We start from the raw sequence: 13,479 nt of genomic DNA, 5'->3' as shown, positions 1-13,479 counted from the left end.
CCGACTCCATTTTGTCGGTAGAGGCAGAAGGAGAAGGTCGGGTTGTAGAAGCTGGGGTGGCCGGCAGCTCGCTCATCGGTGTTCGTGGGCTTTGTCGGTCCGTGCCTCGTCTCTCCCTGGAAAGGGAGGGAGGCTTCGACGTCGAGAGGGAGCCGCTGCCGCGTTAGTTCCGAGCTTGAAGTCAGTAAGTAGCGGCTGCGCTAAGGGCGCGGCCATGTTGGTGGCCGCGCTCCCCATTGTTGGGGGAAGGAGGCGAGCGGAGGCGAGATCCGGGTAACCCGGGCGGGCGCGGGCGGTCGGTCGGTCACGGGCGGTCGCAGCGCCGCGACCCCTGCGGCTCCCGAGAGATGGGGCCACTGGGAAGCCAAGCCCTTGTGGCGTCGGAGGAGGCGTTTTCCGGGTTCGAGTTGTGAATGACTCACAGTCCGGAAATGGCAATTTATTTAGGGTTGTTTATCTGTTTGGAAGGCTCTCTTACCCCTTTGAAAGGAGGGGGCTTAACTATTTGGTAACTTATTTTCTTGGAACATCAAATTAAAACCAAACCTTGAAAGTTGAGCTGTTCCCTCTAGGGAGACATTTTTATATATTTAAGATGGGCTTAGACTGTTAGGGCTTGTGAGAACTTATTTTAAGACGGGGAGGAGGCGAGAGTGTTCATAACCAAAGGAAACACTGCGTGATGTCTACATGTTCCAAGAGACTGAAAATGGATGTGATGAGAAACCATAGAGAAAATACAGCCACTAAAACACCAGATGGCCAGGAGTCAGGGTGTGTCAATGGCTATCATAAACACCAGATGCCCAGGGTAAGACAGGGAGCCCCCCCCGCCCCTTGTTCCCGGAACTAAAGCAGAAAAACATTTCCAGGAAATACCTCCTCCCGCCTATAAGCCCCTGACCAGCCCCTGACCAACCAGTGTGAGACAGCTAGCTCAGACCATAATTAGAACCAATCAGTTACTTCCAAACCTCGCGCCCAAAAACTGTTCAAATGTGTAACCCAATCAGCTTATTGTAACCTCCCCCTGTTTGAATTTGTGGTTTTTGCCTTTATAAGCAGTCTGTAACAATCATTCGGGGTCTCCTGGCCTTATGTGCTGGGGACCCTAGCGCGCTAGTAATAAATAGTGTCTCTTTGCTGTGATCTCTGTGTCGAGTGGTCTCTGGCGGCGGCCCCGTCCCGAGGCAGGAATCTTGAGTAAGGTTCCAACATTTGGGGGCTCGTCCGGGATTGGTCGCCGCCTGACGACCCCCGACCCGCACGGCGAAGACCCACTCGGCCCGGGCCATCGACTGACGACCAGGCACCCTCAGGTACTTTCGTTTTTGTTTTGTTCGTCTATTTGCGTTGCCGGCTAAACCGGATGAGTACTCAGTCTGTATAAGTGTGGAAGGGGGGCAGACGTGCCCAGCACCTTCCCACTTACGCCCCGGGGGATGCCCTGGCGGTTGTCTGGAGGAAAACTGACGATTCTGTCAGTCTCCTCACCTCTGAAGGCAGGTTCTCCCTGCCATCTGAATCCTTCGTAGGTCTGTGGCGCCGATCCCTCGTCACGCGGCTTCTCTGTGTGTGTGTAGTCTCCGCTTATATCTTTGTTCTCCTTGTTCTGTCTATCTGTGCGTTAAAGACTTTAGATACAACTATGGGACAGACACTGACGACTCCTCTATCTTTGACCCTGACTCACTTCCCTGACGTACGGGCACGAGCCCACAATCTCTCTGTGGAAATTCGCAAAGGGCGATGGCAAGCCTTCTTTCTGCTCTTCTGAATGGCCCACCCTCGGCGTTGGGTGGCCCCAAGGCGGGACTTTTGACCTCTCAATCATCTTACAGGTCAAGATAAAAGTGATGGATCCAGGGCCACGCGGCCAGCCTGACCAGGTGGCCTATATCATCACCTGGGAAGACCTGGTCCGGGATCCCCCCCATTGGGTGAAGCCCTTCCTCCCCTCAGCTCCCCCTTCCCAGTCGACCCTCCTCGCCTTGGAAGCCCCCCGAAACCAAACCCCGGTCCCCCCGAAACCTGTCCTCCCGGATGAGGGTCAGAGGGACCTCCTCCTCCTAGACCCCCTCCCTCCTCCGCCTCACAATCCCCTCCTTAACCCCCCTCCTTACCCCTCGCCCTCAACCCCGCGCTGTCTCCTGCCCCTTCTACCACCCCTTCGGCTCCTACTCTTTCTCCAACCTCTTTTTCCACCCCCTCTCTGATCCCATCCCCTCCGGCCCCGCCCGAACTCACCCCTCAGACCCCGCCTCAGACACCCCGCCTCCGCTTACGGTGGGCCAAGGACCCTGGCGACCAGTCCACCTGGCAGTCCTCCCTTTTTCCCCTCCGCACCGTAAATCGCACGGTCCAGTATTGGCCCTTCTCGGCCTCAGAGCTCTACAATTGGAAGACCCATAACCCCCCCTTCTCCCAAGATCCGCAGGCCCTGACCTCTCTGATAGAATCCATTCTCCTCACTCACCAACCCACCTGGGATGACTGTCAACAGCTCTTACAGGTTCTTCTGACCACAGAAGAGAGGCAACGAGTCCTCCTCGAGGCCCGGAAAAATGTGCCAGGGCCAGGAGGACTCCTGACCCAACTCCCCAACGAAATAGATGAGGGATTTCCCCTCACCCGCCTGGATTGGGACTATGAAACAGCAACAGGTAGGGAGAGTCTCTGAATCTATCGCCAGGCTCTGTTGGCAGGTCTCAAAGGGGCCGGAAAGCGCCCCACCAATTTGGCTAAGGTAAGAACTATTACTCAGGAAAAGAACGAAAGCCCGGCAGCCTTCATGGAAAGGCTCCTAGAGGGGTTTCGAATGTACACTCCATTCGATCCCGAGGCCCCGGAGCACAAGGCCACCGTAGCTATGTCATTCATAGACCAGGCAGCGCTAGACATAAAGGGAAAGCTCCAAAGATTGGACGGGATCCAGACCTATGGGCTGCAAGAACTAGTTAGAGAGGCAGAAAGAGTTTATAACAAGAGAGAGACTACTGAGGAAAAAGAAGCTAGGCTAGCAAAGGAACAGGAGGAACGAGAGGATCGACGAGATTGTAAGAGGGACAGGCATTTAACTAAAATCCTGGCAGCAGTAGTGACAGGGAAAGGGCCAGGGAGAGAGGGGGGAGAACGAAGGCGCCCAAAAGTGGATAAAGACCAATGTGCCTATTGTAAAGAACGAGGACATTGGATTAAAGATTGTCCTAAACGCCCTAAGGACCGGAAGAACCCCGGCCCCGTCCTGACCCTGGGAGAAGACAGCGATTAGGGGCGTCAGGGCTCCGAAGCCCCCCCGAGCCCCGGTTAACCCTTTCTATAGGGGGGCGCCCCACCACCTTTCTGGTGGACACCGGGGCCCAGCATTCAGTTTTGACAAAAGCAGGTGGGCCCCTTTCATCCCACACCTCTTGGGTCCAAGGAGCAACAGGAAGGAAGCTACACAAGTGGACCACCCACCGAACAGTAAACCTTGGAAAAGGTATGGTGACTCATTCTTTCTTAGTAGTACCTGAATGCCCATATCCCCTTCTGGGGCGGGATCTGTTGACCAAGCTCGGAGCCCAGATACATTTCTCGGAGAGAGGGGCCCAGGTGCTGGGTGAGGATGGTCAGCCTATACAAATTCTGACCGTATCCTTGCAAGATGAGTACCGGCTTTTCGAGACTCCTATCTTCACCAGCCCTCCCGATAACTGGCTGCAAGAATTTCCCCAGGCTTGGGCAGAGACAGGGGGACTTGGACTGGCAAAATTTCAAGCCCTGATTATAGTTGACCTCAAACCCACCGCAGTGCCCGTGTCCATTAAGCAATACCCCATGAGCCGAGAAGCCCGTATGGGCATCCAACAGCACGTTAATAAATTTCTGGAATTAGGGGTCTTACGGCCATGCCGCTCACCTTGGAATACGCCCCTCCTTCCGGTAAAGAAACCTGGGACCCAAGATTATAGGCCCGTCCAGGACTTGAGAGAAATTAATAAGAGAACCATGGACATACATCCCACAGTCCCCAACCCTTACAACCTGCTCAGTACCTTGAGACCAGACCACAACTGGTATACAGTACTAGACCTAAAAGATGCATTCTTTTGCTTACCCCTGGCTCCCCAAAGCCAAGAGCTTTTTGCCTTTGAATGGAGGGACCCTGAGAGGGGAATCTCAGGCCAATTAACTTGGACTCGGCTTCCCCAAGGGTTCAAGAATTCTACCCTCTTTGACGAGGCTCTTCACCGGGACTTGACTGATTTTCGCACCCAGCACCCAGATTTAACTCTGCTCCAGTATGTAGATGACCTCCTCCTGGCCGCCCCCACTAAGGGAGCCTGCCTACAGGGCACCAGGCAACTGCTCCAGGAGCTCGGAGAAAAAGGATACCGAGCCTCTGCCAAGAAAGCACAAATCTGCCAGACTAAGGTAACCTACCTGGGATACATCTTAAGTGAAGGAAAAAGGTGGCTCACCCCTGGGCGGATAGAGACTGTAGCCCGCATTCCGCCACCTCGGAGTCCCAAGGAGGTGCGTGAGTTTCTGGGGCCTGCCGGGTTCTGCCGCCTGTGGATACCTGGTTTTGCTGAGTTGGCAGCCCCCCTTTATGCCCTCACCAAAGGGAACAACCCCTTTACCTGGCTGGAGGAACACCAACAGGCCTTCGAAACTTTAAAGAAGGCACTCCTCTCTGCCCCAGCCCTCGGGCTACCTGACACATCCAAGCCTTTTACCCTCTATGCAGACGAGAGACGGGGGATAGCCAAAGGGGTCTTAACCCAAAAACTGGGGCCCTGGAAGAGACCGGTAGCCTACTTGTCTAAGAAATTGGACCCTGTGGCGGCTGGGTGGCCCCCTTGCCTCCGCATTATGGCAGCCACCGCTATGCTAGTCAAAGACTCTGCTAAGTTAACCCTTGGGCAACCATTGACTGTCATTACCCCGCACGCCTTAGAGGCCATAGTGCGGCAGCCCCCGGACCGTTGGATCACCAACGCTCGTCTAACCCACTACCAAGCCCTACTACTAGACACGGACCGCGTCCGCTTTGGCCCTCCGGTCACTCTGAATCCTGCCACCTTGCTACCTGTACCGGAGGTCCCGCTAAGCCCCCACGACTGTCGACAAGTGCTGGCGGAGACCCACGGGACTAGAGAAGACCTCCAGGACTACGAGCTCCCAGACGCAGACCATACTTGGTACACAGACGGTAGCAGCTTCATGGACGCAGGTACCCGGAGGGCGGGGGCGGCGGTAGTGGATGGACATGCCACGATATGGGCGCAGGCACTGCCTCCCGGAACGTCTGCTCAAAAGGCTGAACTAGTTGCTCTAACAAAGGCCTTAGAGCTGTCGCAGGGGAAAAAGGCTAACATCTACACAGACAGTCGGTATGCCTTTGCGACAGCCCACACCCATGGGAGCATTTACGAGAGGCGAGGTCTCCTAACATCAGAAGGAAAAGAAATCAAAAATAAGGCCGAAATAATCGCCTTATTAAAGGCCCTCTTCCTCCCTAAAAAGGTGGCCATAATTCATTGTCCTGGGCATCAAAAAGGACATGACCCCGTCGCCCAGGGTAACAGGCAAGCTGACCAGGCGGCCAAGCAGGCTGCTAGAATATTGACCTTAGTTTCGGAAACCAAAAAGGCTGACCGAATACCCCCTTCCCCACGTTATACCTACACACCAGAGGACCGGGAAGAGGCAATAGCCTTAGGAGCCACAGAAAACCAAGAGACTAAGAATTGGGAAAAAGACGGGAAGACGGTCCTCCCACAAAAACAGGCCACGGCCATGGTGCAGCAGATGCACGCCTGGACACATTTAAGTAGTAAGAAACTAAAACTGCTCATTGAAAAGACTGACTTCCTAATCCCCAGGGTCGGGACCCTCCTGGAACAAATAACGCTCGCTTGCAAGGCCTGCCAACAAGTAAACGCCGGGGCCACGCGAGTCCCGGCGGGGATAAGGACACGGGGCAACCGCCCTGGGACCTATTGGGAAGTAGATTTTACTGAAATAAAGCCTCACCATGCAGGATATAAATATTTGTTAGTATTTGTAGACACATTTTCAGGATGGGTAGAAGCCTACCCCACCCGGCAAGAAACGGCCCACGTAGTGGCCAAGAAGATATTAGAAGAAATTTTCCCCAGGTTCGGACTCCCCAAGGTAATCGGGTCAGATAATGGGCCAGCCTTCGTCTCCCAGGTAAGTCAGGGACTTGCCAGGATACTGGGGATTGATTGGAAACTTCATTGTGCTTATAGGCCCCAGAGTTCAGGACAGGTAGAACGGATGAATAGAACTATTAAAGAGACCTTAACAAAATTGACCTTAGAGACTGGCTTAAAAGATTGGAGACGTCTCCTATCCCTAGCTCTCTTGAGAGCCCGAAATACGCCTAATCGCTTTGGGCTCACCCCTTATGAAATCCTCTATGGGGGACCACCCCCCTTGTCAACCTTGCTTGATTCTTTCGCCCCCTCTAACCCTAAGACTGACTTGCAGGCTCGACTAGAAGGACTACAGGCGGTGCAAGCCCAAATTTGGGCTCCTTTGGCGGAACTGTACCAGCCTGGACACCCACAAACCAGTCATCCTTTCCAAGTGGGAGACTCCGTCTATGTCAGACGACATCGCTCCCAAGGATTAGAACTCCGGTGGAAGGGACCATACATCGTTCTCCTCACCACACCCACTGCCGTGAAAGTTGACGGGGTCGCCGCCTGGATCCACGCATCCCACGTAAAAGCCGCTCCGAGGGTGCCAGAATCAGCATCGCCTGAGAAATGGAGACTTCGTCGCTCCAGGGACCCCCTCAAGATAAGACTTTCCCGTGTCTAACCCCTCACCTACTGTTAACTCTTTTCCTTCCCTGGGTTGTCGGAAGCAGCAACCCCCACCAACCCTATCGATTGACTTGGCAAATAACTAATTTTAAAACCCATGAAGTCCTCAACGAGACTTCACATGTAGCCCCTTTAAATACCTGGTTCCCTGACCTCTACTTCAATCTTGACAAAATAGCCATGACAGATGAAATGGAGGGTGGTGAGTGGAGAAAGCAAGCGAGAAGAGTCTCCCTAAGTCGAAACGGGTTTTATGTCTGCCCTGGATTCCGGACGGGACCGATGAAAAAGACCTGTGGTGAAATAATGTCTCTGTACTGTGCAAGTTGGTCATGTGTAACAACTAATGATGGGGAATGGAAATGGAAAACCCAACCCTGGTATTTAACCATGTCCTATGTCCAGCCCTGCACCAGGACACGGTATTCGGCCACCTGTAACCTAATCCGTGTCAAATTTGAGGAGGCCGCAAAAACTGACCCCCGGTGGACAACCGGACTAATTTGGGGTCTAAATTTATACCAAACTCCGGCAGCTGGACTCCCTATCCAAATTAGACTACTAGTTAACCCGGTCTCAGCCTCGGTCCCGGTAGGGCCAAACCCGGTTCTAACAGGGAGAGCACCTTCTCAGTGAGGGAGCCGGCAGAAAGTCCCGACCACCGTTTCCCCATCCAAATCCCCATCCCCATCGGCGCTCCCGGGGCCTACTCGCCTGCCTCCCGACCCGGAAACAAGCAATAGACTCTTCAACCTCATCAGAGGCGCTTACCTCGCCCTGAACCAGACAAAGCCTGAATCTACCACCTCCTGCTGGCTCTGCCTGGCCACAGGCCCCCCTTACTATGAAGGTATTGCCTCTGTTAGTAATCTTACTAACTCCACTAGTCATTCTGGATGTGCATGGGACCAGCACAAGAAACTTACCCTAGCAGAGGTGTCAGGGTCGGGAACCTGTATAGGCCGGGTGCCCCCCAGTCACCAACATCTCTGTAATAGAACCCTGGCAGTACCCAGAACTAGTCACTATCTAATACCCTCCGGACCAGACTGGTGGGCTTGCAAAACCGGACTTACCCCTTGTATATCCGCAGCTGTCTTCAACGACAGTGAAGATTATTGTATATTAGTACAAGTTGTGCCCCGAGTTTATTATCAAACTGGAGAGTCTTTTGAATCCCAGTTTGAGCAAAAATACCTCACTAGAATAAAGAGAGAACCTGTTTCCCTCACCCTCGCTGTTATGCTAGGATTAGGAGTAGCGGCTGGGGTCGGGACAGGAACCGCGGCATTAGTGCGTGGCAGCTACCACCTACAACAACTCAGGGCAGCTGTAGATGAAGACCTCAGGGCCATAGAACACTCCATTACCAAACTTGAAGAATCTCTAACCTCCCTGTGCGAAGTAGTACTCCAAAATCGACGGGGACTAGACATAATTTTTCTAAAAGAGGGCGGGCTCTGTGCAGCCCTTAAAGAGCAGTGTTGTTTTTACGCTGATCATTCAGGAGTAGTTAAAGACTCTATGGCAAAACTTAGAAAAAGACTAGATGATAGACAAAAAGAGAGAGAATCCCAACAAAGCTGGTTTGAAACTTGGTACAACCAATCCCCCTGGTTTAGTACTCTCATTTCCACCATCCTAGGGCCCCTGATCCTGCTTATGCTCATTTTAACTTTTGGGCCCTGCATTTTTAACCGTTTGCTTACCCTAATTAAAGATAAATTAAACATAGTGCATGCTATGATCCTGACTCAACAGTACCAGGCAGTCAAGACTGACGAAGAGACTCAAGATTGAGCCTCTAAGTCACAAAAAGAGGAGGGAATGAGAAACCATAGAGAAAATACAGCCACTAAAACACCAGATGGCCAGGAGTCAGGGTGTGTCAATGGCTATCATAAACACCAGATGCCCAGGGTAAGACAGGGAGCCCCCCCGCCCCTTGTTCCCGGAACTAAAGCAGAAAAACATTTCCAGGAAATACCTCCTCCCGCCTATAAGCCCCTGACCAACCAGTGTGAGACAGCTAGCTCAGACCATAATTAGAACCAATCAGTTACTTCCAAACCTCGCGCCCAAAAACTGTTCAAATGTGTAACCCAATCAGCTTATTGTAACCTCCCCGTTTGAATTTGTGGTTTTTGCCTTTATAAGCAGTCTGTAACAATCATTCGGGGTCTCCTGGCCTTATGTGCTGGGGACCCTAGCGCGCTAGTAATAAATAGTGTCTCTTTGCTGTGATCTCTGTGTCGAGTGGTCTCTGGCGGCGGCCCCGTCCTGAGGCAGGAATCTTGAGTAAGGTTCCAACAGTGACATGTGTGGAAAGATTGGCAAATTCTGCTGGGAGTTTAAAAACATGGTCTCTTTAGAAAATCCGCCTGAAGCCAATTTTTTGATATGACTCAACATTTAACACTTCCTTGATTTTATATGCGAGAGAATCTGAAGGTCTTTCCCAGGAAAAAGATAAAGATAAAACTTACTGCGGGACTTGGAGACACTTACAAAAATTCCCCAGGAGTGACTGGATCTCAAGGGTGAAGTTTTTTTAAATGGTCGTGGTTATAAGGTCAAAGAAAGCCATCTTACGAGAAATTTTCTACCTTTTAGTTCAGGAAGTAGCCTTCTTTACAGTCAACGATTTTCGTAGTAAATCTAAATGATCACTTTCTCAACGTGTTTTTGAAATAATAAAGTAATCTTTACTTTTCTAGCTAGGACTTCTCTCAAACTTGTGTGCTGAGGAGACTCAGATGTTGGCCTCAGCTCCTAGGCTGAACTCAGCAGATCGGCCCATGAAAACTTCTGTATTGAGACAAAGGAAGGGATCTGTCAGAAAGCAACACTTGTTATCTTGGGCTTGGCAGCAAGGAAGAGGACAGGTAGTGGAGATCCTACAATCTGAAAAGCAGACTGAAAGGTAATCATCATAATGGGCAAACATTTTATGATGGAACCATCCTAAACCAATTGTTTTTATTTTAAAATAGATTATGCAGATTTGTGGGTAAGCTCATTTTTCTTAGGGAAGGTATAACAATAAAGGTTGTGCATATATTGAAGTCTGAACGGCTTGCTTTTTTGAGTTTAAAGCAGCTGAATAGCCTGTTATTGAGTCTTGTCCAAAATATCTGGAGTTATAAGTTGGAGCCATAGAAGCTTCTTAAAGATTTTGAACTTTTCTTAATGGAATTTTACTCAATATTTGTTTCCATTCACTTGTAGGTGACAAAGAAGCTGAAGATGGGTGGTGGAGAGAGGTATAACATTCCAGCCCCTCAATCTAGAAATGTTAGCAAGAACCAACAACAGCTTAACAGACAGAAGACCAAGGAACAGAATTCCCAGATGAAGATTGTTCATAAGAAAAAAGAAAGAGGACATGGTTATAACTCATCAGCAGCTGCCTGGCAGGCCATGCAAAATGGGGGGAAGAACAAAAATTTTCCAAATAATCAAAGTTGGAATTCTAGCTTATCAGGTCCCAGCTTACTTTTTAAATCTCAAGCTAATCAGAACTATGCTGGTGCCAAATTTAGTGAGCCGCCATCACCAAGTGTTCTTCCCAAACCACCAAGCCACTGGGTCCCTGTTTCCTTTAATCCTTCAGATAAGGAAATAATGACATTTCAACTTAAAACCTTACTTAAAGTACAGGTATAAAATAAGACAAATGTTTAAATTTAGTTATGTTCACGGATAGTTGTCAATTGGTCTGAAACAAATTCGCTAGGGAATCTATTTGTGTAGAACTAATTAATGTAAAAAAAATAGACCATCTCGTGTTGTGTGCACTGTGATATAATGGTAGTATCAGTGCAACTTAAACTAATGATTGTACTTGATATTAAGTGTTCTCAACTGAGTAACTTTTAAGTGGAAACCAAGTTTAGATTTGGGGAGTGGTAAAGGAATCAGCTTTTTCTATTGTTAGGGGAAGACAGTAATTTATCATTCATGGACCAGTAGATTGTTGAAAGTTGGTGAATCGGATTAGAAGCTTCTAGCTAACACAAGGATTCAGAATTAGGTAAACATCTGAAGGTTTAGTATATTAGAAACACCCAAACCAGTAATATGCTAACCTGATGCACTGCTGAAAGAAAATGTGAATTTTTCGTAATAATTGCATTTTAGTGAATTGTACAGTGGGTGGAAAGGGCATTTGGAGCTCATTAGAATGAGACATAGTACACCCCAATGGCCCTGTTTATTAAATGTAGTGGATTAAGTGTCTGTCAACAAATACACCAAAACCATTTTTTATAGAAACAGTATTTAATGGTCACTCAATAGCTTTCAAAATACATTTTTGTATTACAGCACTGCATAAGCTATTCTAATAGTGATCTGGCCTCATCATTCCTGCAAAGCTTGCTTTGGGGAGTTGGATAATGTGAAAATTTTAAGTACCTAGGGGAGAAAGAGCCATGTAAATATCTGTAATAAACTTGTAGCATATGTAAAGTTTTCTTGGCCTTTATCTTACAAAAATGGAATATTTTAGTATGAATTTGCTGAATGTAAGACCGTGGACTGTTTTTTATAATATGGCCTGATTTTAAAGGTCCAAAATAACTTGTTTTAAAGTTTGCCCTTGTGCTAAAGTGCCAGTGTTGTATGTATGTTATACTTGATTTGGTTGTAAACTATATTTCAAAGTAAACCCTAGTGTAATAAGTTTTATAACTAAAAAGGTTTAAGCTGCTGAAACTATTTTTAAGAGATGTGAAATGCAGTATGAGACTTTTTTTCCTCCTCTAAGCCCAAAGATTAACTAGAGTCCCTCCAACCTTACAGATTTTTGGCTTTCACAATCTTATAACCTAGGATACAGGTAGTTTCGAGTATGGTGCCAGTGATGTTTTGTTTTTGTTTGGTCAAGGGGTAGGTGCAACCCAATGGACCACTTATGCAAAAGATGTAAACTCTTGCATAATACATTGATATACATGTTTTGCCAACTTTAAATGCTTAAACATAAGCGAAACCAGTAGCAAGTATGTGGGTCAGCTTAAAAATTTTGATTGTTAATGCCCTATTTTCTAATTTGGCACCTCTTTTGATGCCTAAGCAGTTAAGCAGATGCCTAAGCTGTATTTCTCCAAATAAATCAAGATGAAGTACTGCCCAAGTTAAATATTGATAGCCTAAAGACAAGTTTATGTAGTACTTAATGTACATGATATGAATGTGAAGCATAAAATTAAATAAAAATTTTCCCCATTGGCTTGGTTTTATTTTAAAAATGGTTTTGATTGCTTAATATTCTTTTTAAAAATGTGTTTCACTTGTCACTGACTTGAAGCTCATAATACACTCACAATATTCAAAACTCTTGGATTTCTCAGACTCCAGAACTATGAACCACTAAATTTCTGATCATATATATATACATATATATATAAAAGGTCACAACTAAAATGTGATAGGACTGTTGGCTTGAAAAGGGGCAACTAGTTTGCTGACTGATACAGAAGATACTAGGATTTGACAGCTATGCAATTAAGCAACTACTTATTCTCTCTCCCAGTAGTGTTATTAAAAAGCAAAAAAAAGGCCACACATGGAAAACATCGCAAAGCTTTTGAAAGTTAATTCCATGATCTAGGTTCATAGAAAAAAAATTATAAGCGAATTTATCAAGTTGACAAGAACCCTTGTGTTTTAAGTATGTTGACAAATGAAAAGTATATAAGGGGACCCCTCAGAAGAAAAGCATCACAACCACACCTTTCTGATACAGATTCCAAATGATAGGGCATCTTAAAACTAGTTTGAGTAATCCTTAAAATGCTACAACTAGTCCCATGGCAAAGCTGTATTATTTTCATGCAAACTAGGAAACAATTTGGAGTTAAGGCAGAACCAGCATTTGGGTGTTCATTTTGTTTCCAGGGTAATTTCTGTGAACAATGCCAAGGATTGCAGAATTGAACTTCATGTATTGAACAAATCTCAGCCTAGGTGTCTGTTAGTTTTTAAGCTATATATTGAATCTAGTGTATATATTGAATACACTAGATTTTTAGTGACTAATCTAGTAATACACTAGATTTTTGGTTTGACTCAAGCAAAATGGGTAAATGGAAGTGGGAGTGGAAGATTACCTAACTTCATACTTTAGGAAAGGTACTGATAAAGTTTTGGTTAGCCTATATAGAGAATGGTGATAGGAATTTCCCAAATCGATGCAATTGCGAGAACCAAAAATAGCTGGTACAGAGAACTTACCATGTAAGGCTGCTTAAGTCAGCCATACTGTGAACCTTAGGTAAATGCTGTAATTTCAATTTGTCTTCTTTTCGATGGCAGTTATACTATGATGGAATCCAGGTCCAAAACCTATCCTTAAACTTAAAATAAATACTGATAAACTATCCTCTTCCCTAGAACTACAACACAGGAAAAAACCTGAAAGGTTTTGTGTAAGTTTCAGTTTCTAGTATTTTGGTTGCATTCTTGTAGGCAATTTGTAAAGCAAGAGGGACAGAGTGCATCTCTAAAACCTCTTACACAAATTAGGAAAAAGTTGTACCCAGGTGGCTACAAATCTTAAGAGCAAAATCTTAAAAAAACCCAAGATTTATTTTTGGCTCCTAGACCAGTTTATTTCACTTTCCAGCATTCAAAG

At 47.2% G+C, this 13,479-nt stretch overlaps 1 protein-coding gene across 1 annotated transcript; it reads left to right on the top strand.

Moving 5' to 3' along the window:
* The first annotated feature begins 7 nt into the window (after positions 1-7).
* On the top strand, positions 8-12,094 carry PNRC2 (proline rich nuclear receptor coactivator 2). Its single transcript, XM_008963132.5, has 3 exons — positions 8-184; positions 9,560-9,765; positions 10,071-12,094. Exon 3 carries the CDS (start codon positions 10,089-10,091, stop codon positions 10,506-10,508), a length of 420 nt encoding a protein of 139 aa, XP_008961380.1. The 5' UTR covers positions 8-184; positions 9,560-9,765; positions 10,071-10,088; the 3' UTR covers positions 10,509-12,094.
* Positions 12,095-13,479: the final 1,385 nt, after the last annotated feature.

The sequence above is a fragment of the Pan paniscus genome, chromosome 1 (assembly GCF_029289425.2).
Source record: "Pan paniscus chromosome 1, NHGRI_mPanPan1-v2.0_pri, whole genome shotgun sequence".
In the NCBI taxonomy this organism is placed as follows: Eukaryota; Metazoa; Chordata; class Mammalia; order Primates; family Hominidae; genus Pan; species Pan paniscus.
This window is presented reverse-complemented; position numbering and strand designations above follow the sequence as displayed.

Coding starts and splice junctions, on each gene's coding strand:
- PNRC2 (XM_008963132.5), top strand. CDS start 10,089: ATGGGTGGTGGAGAGAGGTATAACATTCCAGCCCCTCAATCTAGAAAT.